Here is a 19,064-nt window from a genome sequence, read left to right as displayed (position 1 = left end):
ATATAATATATAAACAGTAGGGTGTCATTTTGGATGGTCCGAAGGTGGAAACATCTCTCTCCCTGTCCCCTCTGTGTTGCAGGCAGACATCTGGTCTCTGGGTATAACATGTATAGAGCTGGCTAAAGGAGAACCCCCACACTCTGAGCTACACCCGATGAAAGTGCTGTTCCTTATCCCAAAGAACACCCCTCCTACCCTGGAGGGGAACTACAGCAAGCCCCTCAAGGAGTTTGTGGAGGCCTGCCTAAACAAGGAGCCAAGCTTCGTAAGTGTTCCTTTAGTTAGGCTTCAGAAGTGTTCACTTTCAAACCCCGAACCTAACTGGTCTCAACTGGTTTCAACTGGTTTTACTTCCCTTTGAAGTGTTCTGTTAGGAAACACGTTTAAACCCCGAACCTAACTGGTTTCAACTGGTTTCAACTGGTTTTACTTCCCTTTGAAGTGTTCTGTTAGGTTTGGGGTTTAAACGTGTTTCCTAACTGGTCTCAACTGGTTTCAACTGGTTTTACTTCCCTTTGAAGTGTTCTGTTAGGAAACACGTTTAAACCCCAAACCTAACTGGTTTCAACTGGTTTCAACTGGTTTTACTTCCCTTTGAAGTGTTCTGTTAGGAAACACGTTTAAACCCCAAACCTAACTGGTTTCAACTGGTTGTACTTCCCTTTGAAGTGTTCTGTTAGGAAACATGTTTAAACCCCAAACCTAACTGGTTTCAACTGGTTTCAACTGGTTGTACTTCCCTTTGAAGTGTTCTGTTAGGAAACACGTTTAAACCCCAAACCTAACTGGTTTCAACTGGTTTTACTTCCCTTTGAAGTGTTCTGTTAGGAAACACGTTTAAACCCCAAACCTAACTGGTTTCAACTGGTTTCAACTGGTTGTACTTCCCTTTGAAGTGTTCTGTTAGGAAACACGTTTAAACCCCAAACCTAACTGGTTTCAACTGGTTGTACTTCCCTTTGAAGTGTTCTGTTAGGAAACATGTTTAAACCCCAAACCTAACTGGTTTCAACTGGTTTCAACTGGTTGTACTTCCCTTTGAAGTGTTCTGTTAGGAAACACGTTTAAACCCCAAACCTAACTGGTTTCAACTGGTTTTACTTCCCTTTGAAGTGTTCTGTTAGGAAACACGTTTAAACCCCAAACCTAACTGGTTTCAACTGGTTGTACTTCCCTTTGAAGTGTTCTGTTAGGAAACACGTTTAAACCCCAAACCTAACTGGTCTCAACTGGTTTCAACTGGTTTTACTTCCCTTTGAAGTGTTCTGTTAGGAAACACGTTTAAACCCCGAACCTAACTGGTTTCAACTGGTTTTACTTCCCTTTGAAGTGTTGCGTTGGGGCTTGAAGGTGTTTCCTACCTGCTTTCAACTGATTTTACTTCCATTCGCTGGCCTGGCAATATCAGAGAGCATTTGGAAGTAATTTGTGCATCTGTGCCTGCGTAGTTTTACCCTCTCTGTATCCAGTCCTGTCTCTCCACTCCTCACCTTGCTTAAACTTCCTTCTCATCCCTTCTGCTTTCCTCCTTCCCTTTCCCCCTCTCTCTCTGCAGAGGCCCACTGCCAAAGAGCTGTTGAAACACAAGCTGATTGTGCGTCACGCCAAGAAGACATCGTACCTGACAGAGCTGGTGGATAGATACAGGAGGTGGAAGGCTGAGCAGACCAGACAGCAGGCAGAGTCCAGCTCAGACGAGTCTGACTCGTAAGTCAGGATCAGACCTAGGCAGACCAGACAGCAGGCAGAGTCCAGCTCAGACAAGTCTGACTCGTAAGTCAGGATCAGACCAGACAGCAGGCAGAGTCCAGCTCAGACGAGTCTGACTCGTAAGTCAGGATCAGACCAGACAGCAGGCAGAGTCCAGCTCAGAAGAGTCTGACTCGTAAGTCAGGATTAGACCTAGGCAGACCAGACAGCAGGCAGAGTCCAGCTCAGACGAGTCTGACTCGTAAGTCAGGATCAGACCTAGACTGCAGGCAGAGTCCAGCTCAGACGAGTCTGACTCGTAAGTCAGGATCAGACCTAGACTGCAGGCAGAGTCCAACTCAGATGAGTCTGACTCGTAAGTCAGGATCAGACCTAGATTGCATACTAAATGGAACCCTCTTCCCTTTGCAGTGCACTACTTTAACCAAGGCTATTGAGTCATGCTATCGTGCTGAGCCAATTAGAGTCCTGACTCTGGTCTATCTTGTCCAATCAGGGAGCAGGATGGGCAGGCGTCAGGCGGGAACAACTTTGGGAGTGATGACTGGATCTTCACCATCAGAGAGAAGGATCCTAAGAAACTGCAGAACGGGGGAGAGGGACAGGAAGTGGAGAGTGGAGGCATTTCAGGGAGGCTGTTTTCCACCATCATCTCTCCTTCTCTGGCCGAAGTAAGAAGCTCTCCCCTGTCATAGGGGAGCTCTCCCCTGTCACAGACAGACCAACCCAACCCCCGGCCATGTTCAGACAGACCAACCCAACCCCCGGCCATGGTCAGACAGACCAACCCAACCCCCGGCCATAGCGCAGACAGACCAACCCAACCCCCGGCCATGGTCAGACAGACCAACCCAACCCCCGGCCATGGTCAGACAGACCAACCCAACCCCCGGCCATGTTCAGACAGACCAACCCAACCCCCGGCCATGGTCAGACAGACCAACCCAGCCCCCGGCCATAGCGCAGACAGACCAACCCAACCCCCGGCCATGGTCAGACAGACCAACCCAACCCCTGGCCATGATCAGACAGACCAACCCAACCCCCGGCCATGTTCAGACAGACCAACCCAACCCCCGGCCATGGTCAGACAGACCAACCCAACCCCCAGCCTTCCCTTCTGTTCCCTTCTCTCTGTCCTCCCTCCTAACCCTGTTGTTCCCTTCTCTCTGTCTTCCCTCCTAACCCTGCTGTTCCCTTCTCTCTGTCCTCCCTCCTAACCCTGTTGTGTTCCCTTCTCTCTGTCCTCCCTCCTAACCCTGTTGTGTTCCCTTCTCTCTGTCCTCCCTCCTAACCCTGTTGTGTTCCCTTCTCTCTGTCCTCCCTCCTAACCCTGTTGTGTTCCCTTCTCTCTGTCCTCCCTCCTAACCCTGTTGTGTTCCCTTCTCTCTGTCCTCCCTCCTACCACTGTTGTGTTCACTTCTCTCTGTCCTCCCTCCTAACCCTGTTGTGTTCCCTTCTCTCTGTCCTCCCTCCTAACCCTGTTGTGTTCCCTTCTCTCTGTCCTCCCTCCTAACCCTTTTGTTCCCTTCTCTCTGTCCTCCCTCCTAACCCTGTTGTGTTCCCTTCTCTCTGTCCTCCCTCCTAACCCTGTTGTGTTCCCTTCTCTCTGTCCTCCCTCCTAACCCTGTTGTGTTCCCTTCTCTCTGTCCTCCCTCCTACCACTGTTGTGTTCCCTTCTCTCTGTCCTCCCTCCTAACCCTGTTGTGTTCCCTTCTCTCTGTCCTCCCTCCTAACCCTGTTGTGTTCCCTTCTCTCTGTCCTCCCTCCTAACCCTGTTGTGTTCCCTTCTCTCTGTCCTCCCTCCTAACCCTTTTGTTCCCTTCTCTCTGTCCTCCCTCCTAACCCTGTTGTGTTCCCTTCTCTCTGTCCTCCCTCCTAACCCTGTTGTTCCCGTCTCTCTGTCCTCCAGTTGAAGCAGCGTCAGGAGGCAGTGAATGGGAACCCCATGGCTCTAGATGAACTGAGAGAAGCTATTCTCCTAGCTGAGGAGGCCTACCCTGGGATCTCTGACTCCCTGGTCACACAGCTGGTTAACAGACTGCAGAGGTGTGACTACTAGCCCCTATAACCCTAGTACCCTACCACTAACCCCTATACCCCTAGTACCCTACCACTAACCCCTATAACCCTAGTACCCTACCACTAACCTAACCCTTGTACCCTACCACTAACCCCTATACCCCTAGTACCCTACCACTAACCCCTATAACCCTAGTACCCTACCACTAACCTAACCCTTGTACCCTACCACTAACCCCTATAACCCTAGTACCCTACCACTAACCCCTATACCCCTAGTACCGTACCACTAGCCCCTATAGCCCTAGTACCCTACCACAAACACCTATAACCTAGTACCCTACCACTAACCCCTATAACCCTAGTACCCTACCACTAACCTAACCCTTGTACTCTACCACTAACCCCTATAACCCTAGTACCCTACCACTAGCCCCTATAGCCCTAGTACCCTACCACAAACACCTATAACCTAGTATCCTACCACTAACCCCTATAACCCTAGTACCCTACCACTAACCCCTATAACCCTAGTACCTTACCACAGACCCATATAACCCTAGTTCCCTACCACTAACCTAACCCTTGTACCCTACCACTAGCCCCTATACCCCTAGTACCCTACCACTAGCCTCTATAGCCCTAGTACCCTACCACTAACCCTAGTACCCTACCACTAGCCCCTATAGCCCTAGTACCCTACCGCTAACCCCTATAACCCTAGTACCCTACCACTAACCCCTATAGCCCTAGTACCCTACCACTAGCCCCTATAGCCCTAGTACCCTACCACTAACCCTAGTACCCTACCACTAGCCCCTATAGCCCTAGTACCCTACCACTAACCCCTATAACCCTAGTACCCTACCACTAACCCTAGTACCCTACCACTAGCCCATATAGCCCTAGTACCCTACCACTAACCCTAGTACCCAACCACTAGCCCCTATAGCCCTAGTACCCTACCACTAACCCCTATAACCCTAGTACCCTACCACTAACCCTAGTACCCTACCACTAACCCTAGTACCCTGCCACTAACCCTAGTACCCTCCACTAGCTCCTATAGCCCTAGTACCTTACCGCTAACCCTAGTACCCTACCGCTAACCCTAGTACCCTACCATTAGCCCCAATAGCCCTAGTACCCTACCGCTAACCCTAGTACCCTACCACTAGCCCCTATAGCCCTAGTACCCTACCACTAACCCTAGTACCCTACCGCTAACCCTAGTACCCTACCATTAGCCCCTATAGCCCTAGTACCCTACCGCTAACCCTAGTACCCTACCACTAGCCCCTATACCCCTAGTACCCTACCACTAGCCTCTATAGCCCTAGTACCCTACCACTAACCCTAGTACCCTACCACTAGCCCCTATAGCCCTAGTACCCTACCGCTAACCCCTATAACCCTAGTACCCTACCACTAACCCCTATAGCCCTAGTACCCTACCACTAGCCCCTATAGCCCTAGTACCCTACCACTAACCCTAGTACCCTACCACTAGCCCCTATAGCCCTAGTACCCTACCACTAACCCCTATAACCCTAGTACCCTACCACTAACCCTAGTACCCTACCACTAGCCCATATAGCCCTAGTACCCTACCACTAACCCTAGTACCCTACCACTAGCCCCTATAGCCCTAGTACCCTACCACTAACCCCTATAACCCTCGTACCCTACCACTAACCCTAGTACCCTACCACTAACCCTAGTACCCTGCCACTAACCCTAGTATCCTACCACTAGCTCCTATAGCCCTAGTACCTTACCGCTAACCCTAGTACCCTACCGCTAACCCTAGTACCCTACCATTAGCCCCTATAGCCCTAGTACCCTACCGCTAACCCTAGTACCCTACCACTAGCCCCTATAGCCCTAGTACCCTACCACTAACCCTAGTACCCTACCGCTAACCCTAGTACCCTACCATTAGCCCCTATAGCCCTAGTACCCTACCGCTAACCCTAGTACCCTACCACTAGCCCCTATAGCCCTAGTACCCTACCACTAACCCTAGTACCCTACCGCTAACCCTAGTACCCTACCATTAGCCCCTATAGCCCTAGTACCCTACCGCTAACCCTAGTACCCTACCACTAGCCCCTATACCCCTAGTACCCTACCACTAGCCTCTATAGCCCTAGTACCCTACCACTAACCCTAGTACCCTACCACTAGCCCCTATAGCCCTAGTACCCTACCGCTAACCCCTATAACCCTAGTACCCTACCACTAACCCCTATAGCCCTAGTACCCTACCACTAGCCCCTATAGCCCTAGTACCCTACCACTAACCCTAGTACCCTACCACTAGCCCCTATAGCCCTAGTACCCTACCACTAACCCCTATAACCCTAGTACCCTACCACTAACCCTAGTACCCTACCACTAGCCCATATAGCCCTAGTACCCTACCACTAACCCTAGTACCCTACCACTAGCCCCTATAGCCCTAGTACCCTACCACTAACCCCTATAACCCTCGTACCCTACCACTAACCCTAGTACCCTACCACTAACCCTAGTACCCTGCCACTAACCCTAGTATCCTACCACTAGCTCCTATAGCCCTAGTACCTTACCGCTAACCCTAGTACCCTACCGCTAACCCTAGTACCCTACCATTAGCCCCTATAGCCCTAGTACCCTACCGCTAACCCTAGTACCCTACCACTAGCCCCTATAGCCCTAGTACCCTACCACTAACCCTAGTACCCTACCGCTAACCCTAGTACCCTACCATTAGCCCCTATAGCCCTAGTACCCTACCGCTAACCCTAGTACCCTACCACTAGCCCCTATAGCCCTAGTACCCTACCACTAACCCTAGTACCCTACCGCTAACCTTAGTACCCTACCACTAACCCCTATAGATACATCTAAACCCACACCTGTCCACTGTCCTAACCTATCTCCATCTTCTCTCTCCTCTCTCTTAGATTTTCTTCAGGCAGGAAGTCTTCGTGCTCTTCTCCCTAGTGATTGGCTCTCTGCCCCAGCCCGCCTCTCCCAGGTCCCGCCCCCTGTCTGTGGTCCAGTCAGAGGTTAGAGGTCAGCCTGGATAACACCATAGGTCTCCGTCACACATTCCTGCTGGAGAACCCTGAACACACCCGACGCTTGGTGATCAACTCCAAGGCCTCTTTTAGTAACTTGATAAACCTGTGGAGATCAGAGGGGGCAGTAGAGCCCAGTCACTCTGTTAACACTGCTGGAGAATTAACCCAAGAGCAAGGAGACACTGCTTCTCAGAGGAGGACGCATCAGTATGGACCCAGTCTGACGGAACCAGAGGGAGACCCATCAGTATGGACCCAGTCTGTCTGGAACCAGAGGAGGAGCCATCAGTATGGACCCAGTCTGTCTGGAACCAGAGGAGGACCCATCAGTATGGACCCAGTCTGTCTGGAACCAGAGGAGGACCCATCAGTATGGACCCAGTCTGTCTGGAACCAGAGGAGACCCATCAGTATGGACCCAGTCTGTCTGGAACCAGAGGAGACCCATCAGTATGGACCCAGTCGGACGGAACCAGAGGGAGACCCATCAGTATGGACCCAGTCTGTCTGGAACTAGAGGGAGACCCCCCCCCCCCCACCACCACCCCTAAAACCAGAGTACCACCCCCGACCCCCCCCCCCCCCCCCCTGTTCCTCTCTGTGGTCTCCTGACTTCCCCCTGCTCCTCTCTGTGGTCTCCAGACTCCCCCCTGCTCCTCTCTGTGGTCTCCTGACTCCCCCCTGCTCCTCTCTGTGGTCTCCAGACTCCCCCCTGCTCCTCTCTGTGGTCTCCTGACTTCCCCCTGCTCCTCTCTGTGGTCTCCAGACTCCCCCCTGCTCCTCTCTGTGGTCTCCAGACTCCCCCCTGCTCCTCTCTGTGGTCTCCAGACTCCCCCCTGCTCCTCTCTGTGGTCTCCTGACTCCCCCCTGCTCCTCTCGGTGGTCTCCAGACTCCCCCCTGCTCCTCTCTGTGGTCTCCTGACTTCCCCCTGCTCCTCTCTGTGGTCTCCAGACTCCCCCCTGCTCCTCTCTGTGGTCTCCAGACTTCCCCCTGCTCCTCTCTGTGGTCTCCAGACTCCCCCCTGCTCCTCTCTGTGGTCTCCAGACTCCCCCCTGCTCCTCTCTGTGGTCTCCAGACTTCCCCCTGCTCCTCTCTGTGGTCTCCAGACTCCCCCCTGCTCATCTCTGTGGTCTCCTGACTTCCCCCTGCTCCTCTCTGTGGTCTCCAGACTCCCCCCTGCTCCTCTCTGTGGTCTCCAGACTCCCCCCTGCTCCTCTCTGTGGTCTCCTGACTCCCCCCTGCTCCTCTCTGTGGTCTCCTGACTCCCCCCTGCTCCTCTCTGTGGTCTCCTGACTCCCCCCTGCTCCTCTCTGTGGTCTCCAGACTCCCCCCTGCTCCTCTCTGTGGTCTCCAGACTCCCCCCTGCTCCTCTCTGTGGTCTCCAGACTCCCCCCTGCTCCTCTCTGTGGTCTCCAGACTCCCGCCTGCTCCTCTCTGTGGTCTCCAGACTCCCCCCTGCTCCTCTCTGTGGTCTCCAGACTCCACCCTGCTCCTCTCTGTGGTCTCCAGACTCCCCCCTGCTCCTCTCTGTGGTCTCCAGACTCCCCCCTGCTCCTCTCTGTGGTCTCCAGACTTCCCCCTGCTCCTCTCTGTGGTCTCCAGACTCCCCCCTGCTCCTCTCTGTGGTCTCCAGACTCCCCCTGCTCCTCTCTGTGGTCTCCTGACTTCCCCCTGCTCCTCTCTGTGGTCTCCAGACTCCCCCCTGCTCCTCTCTGTGGTCTCCAGACTCCCCCCTGCTCCTCTCTGTGGTCTCCAGACTCCCCCCTGCTCCTCTCTGTGGTCTCCAGACTCCCCCCTGCTCCTCTCTGTGGTCTCCTGACTTCCCCCTGCTCCTCTCTGTGGTCTCCAGACTCCCCCCTGCTCCTCTCTGTGGTCTCCAGACTCCCCCCTGCTCCTCTCTGTGGTTTCCAGACTCCCCCTGCTCCTCTCTGTGGTCTCCTGACTCCCCCCTGCTCCTCTCTGTGGTCTCCTGACTCCCCCCTGCTCCTCTCTGTGGTCTCCAGACTCCCCCCTGCTCCTTTCTGTGGTCTCCAGACTCCCCCCTGCTCCTCTCTGTGGTCTCCAGACTCCCCCCTGCTCCTCTCTGTGGTCTCCAGACTCCCCCCTGTTCCTCTCTGTGGTCTCCAGACTCCCCCCTCTCCTCTCTGTGGTCTCCAGACTCCCCCCTGCTCCTCTCTGTGGTCTCCAGACTCCCCCCTCTCCTCTCTGTGGCCTCCTGACTCCCCCCTGCTCCTCTCTGTGGTCTCCAGACTCCCCCCTGCTCCTCTCTGTGGTCTCCAGACTCCCCCCTGCTCCTCTCTGTGGTCTCCAGACTCCCCCCTGTTCCTCTCTGTGGTCTCCAGACTCCCCCCTCTCCTCTCTGTGGTCTCCAGACTCCCCCCTGCTCCTCTCTGTGGTCTCCAGACTCCCCCCTCTCCTCTCTGTGGCCTCCTGACTCCCCCCTGCTCCTCTCTGTGGTCTCCAGACTCCCCCTGCTCCTCTCTGTGGTCTCCAGACTCCCCCCTGCTCCTCTCTGTGGTCTCCAGACTCCCCCCTGTTCCTCTCTGTGGTCTCCAGACTCCCCCCTGCTCCTCTCTGTGGTCTCCAGACTCCCCCCTGCTCCTCTCTGTGGTCTCCAGACTCCCCCTGCTCCTCTCTGTGGTCTCCTGACTCCCCCCTGCTCCTCTCTGTGGTCTCCTGACTCCCCCCTGCTCCTCTCTGTGGTCTCCAGACTCCCCCCTGCTCCTCTCTGTGGTCTCCAGACTCCCCCCTGCTCCTCTCTGTGGTCTCCAGACTCCCCCCTGCTCCTCTCTGTGGTCTCCAGACTCCCCCCTGTTCCTCTCTGTGGTCTCCAGACTCCCCCCTCTCCTCTCTGTGGTCTCCAGACTCCCCCCTGCTCCTCTCTGTGGTCTCCAGACTCCCCCCTCTCCTCTCTGTGGCCTCCTGACTCCCCCCTGCTCCTCTCTGTGGTCTCCAGACTCCCCCTGCTCCTCTCTGTGGTCTCCAGACTCCCCCCTGCTCCTCTCTGTGGTCTCCTGACTCCCCCTGCTCCTCTCTGTGGTCTCCAGACTCCCCCCTCTCCTCTCTGTGGTCTCCAGACTCCCCCCTGCTCCTCTCTGTGGTCTCCAGACTCCCCCCTCTCCTCTCTGTGGTCTCCTGACTCCCCCTGTTCCTCTCTGTGGTCTCCTGACTCCCCCTGTTCCTCTCTGTGGTCTCCAGACTCCCCCCTCTCCTCTCTGTGGTCTCCAGACTCCCCCCTGCTCCTCAGGGCTGTTGCAGCAGTCTTTGTGCACCTCAGGTGAACGGCTTTAGATGGATGGCTCCTCCAAGCCACTGGGGGCACTGTGCTGTGTAGGATTTATTTGTAAACAAACCAAACTGTATATATGTTCAGCTGTCACTGACGTTGCAGACATCAGTCACCGTGTACAAACAGTCATGATGTGCTTTTGTAGATAATGTTGAAGGTAAATATTTAAGACTCTAATGGACAAAATGCCTTGACTTTGTTTTTTGAGATGCGTTGTAAACATTTGTTCAGCAGTTTTACTGAGCAGTGAAACTCAACAGCACTTGGTTTTCTTTGGGAGTTTGACCCTGTTGGGCTAGGTCAGTGACCATAGTAACCAACCACAGCAGGAAGTTCACTACAGAGGGACTGAGTTTACATGTGTTCTCACCCTCTGATCTGTACTCCCTTCAAGTGTGCACTTGTCCTTATAACAATCCACTGCTTTTAAACCCATGAAGGGCAGTGAGTTCACCCAGGTCCTCTCAGCTCAGTGTATATAGACACTGTTCTGTTGATGGGTAGTGAGTTCACCCAGCTCCTCTCAGGTCAGTGTATATATGGACACTGTTCTGTTGATGGGCAGTGAGTTCACCCAGGTCCTCTCAGCTCAGTGTATATATAGACACTGTTCTGTTGATGGGTAGTGAGTTCACCCAGCTCCTCTCAGGTCAGTGTATATATGGACACTGTTCTGTTGATGGGCAGTGAGTTCACCCAGGTCCTCTCAGCTCAGTGTATATATGGACACTGTTCTGTTGATGGGCAGTGAGTTCACCCAGGTCCTCTCAGCTCAGTGTATATATGGACACTGTTCTGTTGAAGGGCAGTGAGTTCACCCAGGTCCTCTCAGGTCAGTGTATATATGGACACTGTTCTGTTGATGGGCAGTGAGTTCACCCAGGTCCTCTCAGCTCAGTGTATATATGGACACTGTTCTGTTGATGGGCAGTGAGTTCACCCAGGTCCTCTCAGCTCAGTGTATATATGGACACTGTTCTGTTGATGGGCAGTGAGTTCACCCAGGTCCTCTCAGCTCAGTGTATATATGGACACTGTTCTGTTGATGGGTAGTGAGTTCACCCAGGTCCTCTCAGGTCAGTGTATATATGGACACTGTTCTGTTGATGGGTAGTGAGTTCACCCAGGTCCTCTCAGCTCAGTGTATATATAGACACTGTTCTGTTGATGCGTAGTGAGTTCACCCAGCTCCTCTCAGGTCAGTGTATATATAGACACTGTTCTGTTGATGGGTAGTGAGTTCACCCAGCTCCTCTCAGCTCAGTGTATATATAGACACTGTTCTGTTGATGGGCAGTGAGTTCACCCAGGTCCTCTCAGGTCAGTGTATATATGGACACTGTTCTGTTGATGGGCAGTGAGTTCACCCAGGTCCTCTCAGCTCAGTGTATATATGGACACTGTTCTGTTGATGGGTAGTGAGTTCACCCAGGTCCTCTCAGGTCAGTGTATATATGGACACTGTTCTGTTGATGGGTAGTGAGTTCACTCAGCTCCTCTCAGCTCAGTGTATATATAGGACTGTTCTGTTGATGCGTAGTGAGTTCACCCAGCTCTTCTCAGGTCAGTGTATATATAGACACTGTTCTGTTGATGGGTAGTGAGTTCACCCAGCTCCTCTCAGGTCAGTGTATATATAGACACTGTTCTGTTGATGGGTAGTGAGTTCACCCAGCTCCTCTCAGCTCAGTGTATATATAGACACTGTTCTGTTGATGGGTAGTGAGTTCACCCAGCTCCTCTCAGCTCAGTGTATATATAGACACTGTTCTGTTGACGGATAGTGAGTTCACTCAGCTCAGTGTATATATAGACACTGTTCTGTTGATGGGTAGTGAGTTCACCCAGCTCAGTGTATATATAGACACTGTTCTGTTGATGGGTAGTGAGTTCACCCAGCTCCTCTCAGCTCAGTGTATATATAGACACTGTTCTGTTGATGGGTAGTGAGTTCACCCAGCTCCTCTCAGCTCAGTGTATATATAGACACTGTTCTGTTGATGGGTAGTGAGTTCACTCAGCTCCTCTCAGCTCAGTGTATATATAGACACTGTTCTGTTGACGAGTAGTGAGTTCACCCAGCTCCTCTCAGCTCAGTGTATATATAGACACTGTTCTGTTGATGGGTAGTGAGTTCACCCAGCTCCTCTCAGCTCAGTGTATATATAGACACTGTTCTGTTGATGGGTAGTGAGTTCACTCAGCTCAGTGTATATATAGACACTGTTCTGTTGACGAATAGTGAGTTCACTCAGCTCAGTGTATATATAGACACTGTTCTGTTGACGAATAGTGAGTTCACTCAGCTCAGTGTATATATAGACACTGTTCTCTTGATGGGTAGTGAGTTCACCCAGCTCAGTGTATATATAGACACTGTTCTCTTGATGGGTAGTGAGTTCACTCAGCTCCTCTCAGCTCAGTGTATATATAGACACTGTTCTGTTGATGGGTAGTGAGTTCACTCAGCTGTGTCGAGTGTTTGAAGGAAAAGAAGTGTTGCTAATGTCCGTCTTCTGCTATACGTTGACTCTGGCAGGGATTCAAACCTATTCCGGTTTATAGGCATTGCGGCTTTTAAAGGGGCACATTTTAAATTGAACCGCCCGTGAATGTGGTCTCCACCAACCCCTGAACAACACCTTCATCCCTTTAACTGGCACACCAAGAGAAACAATATCACCAAAAGGGTTCTGTATGTGTATTTAGCCTCAATATGGGCCGTAAATGAATCATTTTTGACTACATGACTTAAACTTTGATAGAGAATGCATCACAAACATCTCAACCCCGTTGGTTGACTTGACCAATCAGGGTAAACTGATTTAGTGTTGGATTTGCATAGGCTTTTTAAATCATCTAAAAAAAAAATGATCCATTCATTTACATTGTCTGCTGAAGATAGGCCTAATTAAATCAGGACTGATATCTATATATTAACAAAATATTATACATTTGTGTATAATATTTAAATGCATGTCAATTTATATTTTATATTTTACAGTTTATATGTTTAGAACACAATTAAAATGACATGTGCTGAATATATAGTGAAACACGTGGAAGATGACAGGCAGTAAATAATGATATGCATTTTGAAAGGATTTTTGTATTTGCGCAGACCAGGAAATCCCATAACAATATCTCTATTGTCTGTCATCACTAGCTTTGATTTAATTCCTTTAATGGGCAACTCAATATGTCTCTATTGTCTGTCATCACTAGCTTTGATTTCATGGCTTTAATGGGCAACTCAATATGTCTCTATTGTCTGTCATCACTAGCTTTGATTTCATGGCTTTAATGGGCATCTCAATATGTCTCTATTGTCCGTCATCACTAGCTTTGATTTCATGGCTTTAATGGGCAACTCAATATGTCTCTATTGTCTGTCATCACTAGCTTTGATTTCATGGCTTTCCTTTAATGGGCAACTCAATATGTCTCTATTGTCTGTCATCACTAGCTTTGATTTCATGGCTTTCCTTTAATGGGCAACTCAATATGTCTCTCTTGTCCGTCATCACTAGCTTTGATTTCATGGCTTTAATGGGCAACTCAATATGTCTCTATTGTCTGTCATCACTAGCTTTGATTTCATGGCATTCCTTTAATGGGCAACTCAATATATCTCTATTGTCTGTCATCACTAGCTTTGATTTCATTGCTTTAATGGGCAACTCAATATGTCTCTATTGTCTGTCATCACTAGCTTTGATTTCATGGCTTTAATGGGCATCTCAATATATCTCTATTGTCTGTCATCACTAGCTTTGATTTCATGGCATTCCTTTAATGGGCAACTCACCGACCTGCTAAAGCAGATGTTTCAAATTGTAAAACAACGTTAGAAATGAAATGCTCTTAAATTATGTTTTAGAGGTCAACAGCATTTTGCAACCTTGTCATTTCACATTTTAAACACACAATTAGCCCCTACGACCCTAGTACCCTACCGCTAGCCCCTATAACCCTAGAATGATACCGCTAGCCCCTATAACCCTAGTATGATACCGCTAGCCCCTATAACCCTAGTAGCCCCTTTAAGGGTTTAAAAGGGCCGATGGTATTGAATCCCAGCCTTATACGTTGACGATATGTTTCTGATTGACTACTGTAGCAACAAGGCTGAGGAGTTGCATCATCTACCCAGGGATGAACTGAAGAGAGATCTGACATGTTTATACCGTTAGAGTCCAGTATCAGAGTAAGGATATGGGCCGCAGACGGCCAACACTGAAACGCGGACATTTTGGTTCCTTTATACGATCTGCTGCTTTCTAGGACTGTCTGTGTGTATCACCTCTGCTTGTCATCCGAACCCCTCCAAGGTAATGGAAGCTCCTGTAGCTTTCAGTGACCTCACCAATAAACACTTCCTGCTAACAGACTCTGGTCCCTGGATGTATTTCTGTTTGTCACACGTGCAGAAGACCCTGGACACCACGTATCAAACTCCAGGCCTTGAGGGCCTTGTGTGTCTGGGGTTTTTCTCTCTTCACTTGATTTGATCAATTAAGGTCCTTAATGAGTTAGACTACCAGCCGAGGGGACTTCCTGTGTCGTAACTGGACAGGAAATAAGGTTGTGTCTACACTGACATGGGACTTCTGCGACCAGAATAGAAGATCACATTGAAAAGACGGGTTCTACACGCACACAAGTGTTCTTCCTGTTCAGATCTGTCTTGACCACTTCAGGTGGTGGTCGGGGATGTGCGCAGGTTTCCTCCTCAGTCTGGACCCAATCGGGCTCCTGAAAGAGCATACAGTGGTGACGTCATTAGCGCACTTCCCACAAGAAGAAAATGTGTGTTTTGGAGGTTGGTAGTACCAGAGTGTCCTCTGGGCGCTTCGCTCTCTGAGCTTTCACAGCGTTCACACTGGACGCTCTGGCCGAGGAGGAGGGTTGATCCTGAACTCACACCAGCAGTCACCCACCCAAGCTAACTGGCTAAAGTTGGCTAGCTACACTATTAATGGAGGTGTGGAGGAGGTGTGTCTACAGATCCACTGTATTAATGGAAGTGTGGAGGAGGTGTGTCTACAGATCCACTGTATTAATGGAGGTGTGGAGGAGGTGTGTCTACAGATCCACTGTATTAATGGAGGTGTGGAGGAGGTGTGTCTACAGATCCACTGTATTAATGGAGGTGTGGAGGAGGTGTGTCTACAGACACACTGTATTAATGGAGGTGTGTCTACAGATCCACTGTATTAATGGAGGTGTGGAGGAGGTGTGTCTACAGATACACTGTATTAATGGAGGTGTGTCTATAGATCCACTGTATTAATGGAGGTGTGGAGGAGGTGTGTCTACAGATCCACTGCATTAATGGAGGTGTGGAGGAGGTGTGTCTACAGATACACTGTATTATTGGAGGTGTGGTGGAGGAGGTGTGTCTACAGATACACTATTAATGGAGGTGTGTCTACAGACACACTGTATTAATGGAGGTGTGGTGGAGGAGGTGTGTCTACAGATACACTGTATTAATGGAGGTGTGGTGGAGGAGGTGTGTCTACAGATACACTGTATTAATGGAGGTGTAGTGGAGGAGGTGTGTCTATAGATCCACTGTATTAATGGAGGTGTGGAGGAGATGTGTATAGATACACTGTAGTAATGGAGGTGTGTCTACTGATACACTGTATTAATGGAGGTGTAGTGGAGGAGGAGTGTCTATAGATCCACTGTATTAATGGAGGTGTGGAGGAGATGTGTATAGATACACTGTAGTAATGGAGGTGTGTCTACTGATACACTGTATTAATGGAGGTGTGGAGGAGGTGTGTCTACAGATACACTGTATTAATGGAGGTGTGTCTATAGATACACTGTATTAATGGAGGTGTGGAGGAGGTGTGTCTACTGATACACTGTATTAATGGAGGTGTGTCTATAGATCCACTGTATTAATGGAGGTGTGGAGGAGGTGTTTCTACTGATACACTGTATTAATGGAGGTGTGGAGGAGGTGTGTCTACTGATACACTGTATTAATGGAGGTGTGTCTATAGATCCACTGTATTAATGGAGGTGTGGAGGAGGTGTGTCTACAGATACACTGTATTAATGGAGGTGTGTCTACAGATACACTGTATTAATGGAGGTGTGTCTACAGATACCCTGTATTAATGGAGGTGTGGAGGAGGTGTGTCTACTGATACACTGTATTAATGGAGGTGTGGTGGAGGAGGTGTGTCTACAGATACACTGTATTAATGGAGGTGTGGTGGAGGAGGTGTGTCTACAGATACACTGTATTAATGGAGGTGTGTCTATAGATACACTGTATTAATGGAGGTGTGGAGGAGGTGTGTCTACTGATACACTGTATTAATGGAGGTGTGGAGGAGGTGTGTCTACTGATACACTGTATTAATGGAGGTGTGTCTATAGATACACTGTATTAATTAAGGTGTGTCTACAGATACACTGAATTAATGGAGGTGTGGAGGAGGTGTGTCTACAGATACACTGTATTAATGGAGGTGTGTCTACAGACACACTGTATTAATGGAGGTGTGGTGGAGGAGGTGTGTCTACAGATACACTGTATTAATGGAGGTGTGGTGGAGGAGGTGTGTCTACAGATACACTGTATTAATGGAGGTGTGTCTACAGACACACTGTATTAATGGAGGTGTGGTGGAGGAGGTGTGTCTACAGATACACTGTATTAATGGAGGTGTGTCTACAGACACACTGTATTAATGGAGGTGTGGTGGAGGAGGTGTGTCTACAGATACACTGTATTAATGGAGGTGTGGTGGAGGAGGTGTGTCTACAGATACACTGTATTAATGGAGGTGTGTTAATAATGGAGTTGTGTCTACTGATACACTGTATTAATGGAGGTGTAGTGGAGGAGGTGTGTCTATAGATCCACTGTATTAATGGAGGTGTGGAGGAGATGTGTATAGATACACTGTAGTAATGGAGGTGTGTCTACTGATACACTGTATTAATGGAGGTGTGGAGGAGGTGTGTCTACAGATACACTGTATTAATGGAGGTGTGTCTATAGATACACTGTATTAATGGAGGTGTGGAGGAGGTGTGTCTACTGATACACTGTATTAATGGAGGTGTGTCTATAGATCCACTGTATTAATGGAGGTGTGGAGGAGGTGTGTCTACTGATACACTGTATTAATGTAGGTGTGTCTACAGATACACTGTATTAATGGAGGTGTGTCTACAGATACCCTGTATTAATGGAGGTGTGGAGGAGGTGTGTCTACTGATACACTGTATTAATGGAGGTGTGGTGGAGGAGGTGTGTCTACAGATACACTGTATTAATGGAGGTGTGGTGGAGGAGGTGTGTCTACAGATACACTGTATTAATGGAGGTGTGTCTATAGATACACTGTATTAATGGAGGTGTGGAGGAGGTGTGTCTACTGATACACTGTATTAATGGAGGTGTGGAGGAGGTGTGTCTACTGATACACTGTATTAATGGAGGTGTGTCTATAGATACACTGTATTAATTAAGGTGTGTCTACAGATACACTGTATTAATGGAGGTGTGGAGGAGGTGTGTCTACTGATACACTGTATTAATGGAGGTGTGTCTATAGATACACTGTATTAATGGAGGTGTGTCTACAGATACACTGTATTAATGGAGGTGTGTCTACAGATACACTGTATTAATGGAGGTGTGTCTATAGATACACTGTATTAATGGAGGTGTGGTGGAGGAGGTGTGTCTACAGATACACTGTATTAATGGAGGTGTGGTGGAGGAGGTGTGTCTACAGATACACTGTATTAATGGAGGTGTGTCTACAGATACACTGTATTAATGGAGGTGTGTCTACAGATACACTGTATTAATGGAGGTGTGGAGGAGGTGTGTCTACAGATACACTGTATTAATGGAGGTGTGGTGGAGGAGGTGTGTCTACAGATACACTGTATTAATGGAGGTGTGGAGGAGGTGTGTCTACAGATACACTGTATTAATGGAGGTGTGGAGGAGGTGTGTCTACAGATACACTGTATTAATGGAGGTGTGGTGGAGGAGGTGTGTCTACAGATACACTGTATTAATGGAGGTGTGTCTACAGATACACTGTATTAATGGAGGTGTGTCTATAGATACACTGTATTAATGGAGGTGTGGTGGAGGTGTGTCTACAGATACACTGTATTAATGGAGGTGTGTCTATAGATACACTGTATTAATGGAGGTGTGTCTATAGATACACTGTATTAATGGAGGTGTGGTGGAGGAGGTGTGTCTACTGATACACTGTATTAATGGAGGTGTGGAGGAGGTGTGTCTACAGACACACTGTATTAATGGAGGTGTGGTGGAGGAGGTGTGTCTACAGATACACTGTATTAATGGAGGTGTGTCTACAGACACACTGTATTAATGGAGGTGTGGTGGAGGAGGTGTGTCTACAGATACACTGTATTAATGGAGTTGTGTCTACAGATACACTGTATTAATGGAGGTGTGTCTACTGATGCACTGTATTAATGGAGGTGTGGTGGAGGAGGTGTGTCTACTGATACACTGTATTAATGGAGGTGTGTCTACAGATACACTGTATTAATGGAGGTGTGTCTACTGATACACTGTATTAATGGAGGTGTGGTGGAGGAGGTGTGTCTACTGATACACTGTATTAATGGAGGTGTGTCTATAGATCCACTGTATTAATGGAGGTGTGGAGGAGGTGTGTCTACAGATACACTGTATTAATGGAGGTGTGGTGGAGGAGGTGTGTCTACTGATACACTGTATTAATGGAGGTGTGTCTACAGATACACTGTATTAATGGAGGTGTGGAGGAAGTGTGTCTACTGATACACTGTATTAATGGAGGTGTGGAGGAAGTGTGTCTACTGATACACTGTATTAATGGAGGTGTGGAGGAGGTGTGTCTACAGACACACTGTATTAATGGAGGTGTGGTGGAGGAGGTGTGTCTACAGATACACTGTATTA

At 49.3% G+C, this 19,064-nt stretch overlaps 1 protein-coding gene across 3 annotated transcripts in view; it reads left to right on the top strand.

The window, feature by feature from the left end:
* LOC110512950 (serine/threonine-protein kinase 24) overlaps positions 1–14,483 on the top strand; it is a 46,937-nt gene extending 32,454 nt beyond the window's left edge. Inside the window, exons 7-12 of one of the 3 annotated variants that reach the window (XM_090206687.1) lie at positions 83–268; positions 1,559–1,710; positions 2,210–2,384; positions 3,626–3,762; positions 6,684–10,551; positions 10,611–14,483. In XM_090206687.1, the coding sequence (XP_090062813.1) occupies positions 83–268; positions 1,559–1,710; positions 2,210–2,384; positions 3,626–3,762; positions 6,684–6,723 (690 nt within the window). In that variant the 3' untranslated portion in view covers positions 6,724–10,551; positions 10,611–14,483. Of the gene's footprint in view, positions 1–82; positions 269–1,558; positions 1,711–2,209; positions 2,385–3,625; positions 3,763–6,683; positions 10,552–10,610 lie in introns of those variants that run through there. The other 2 variants (XM_090206688.1, XM_090206689.1) reach the window with 2 other exon arrangements.
* Positions 14,484–19,064: the final 4,581 nt, after the last annotated feature.

This window comes from Oncorhynchus mykiss, chromosome 18, assembly GCF_057628025.1.
Source record: "Oncorhynchus mykiss isolate SJ-2025 chromosome 18, ASM5762802v1, whole genome shotgun sequence".
Lineage (NCBI taxonomy): Eukaryota > Metazoa > Chordata > Actinopteri > Salmoniformes > Salmonidae > Oncorhynchus > Oncorhynchus mykiss.
This window is presented reverse-complemented; position numbering and strand designations above follow the sequence as displayed.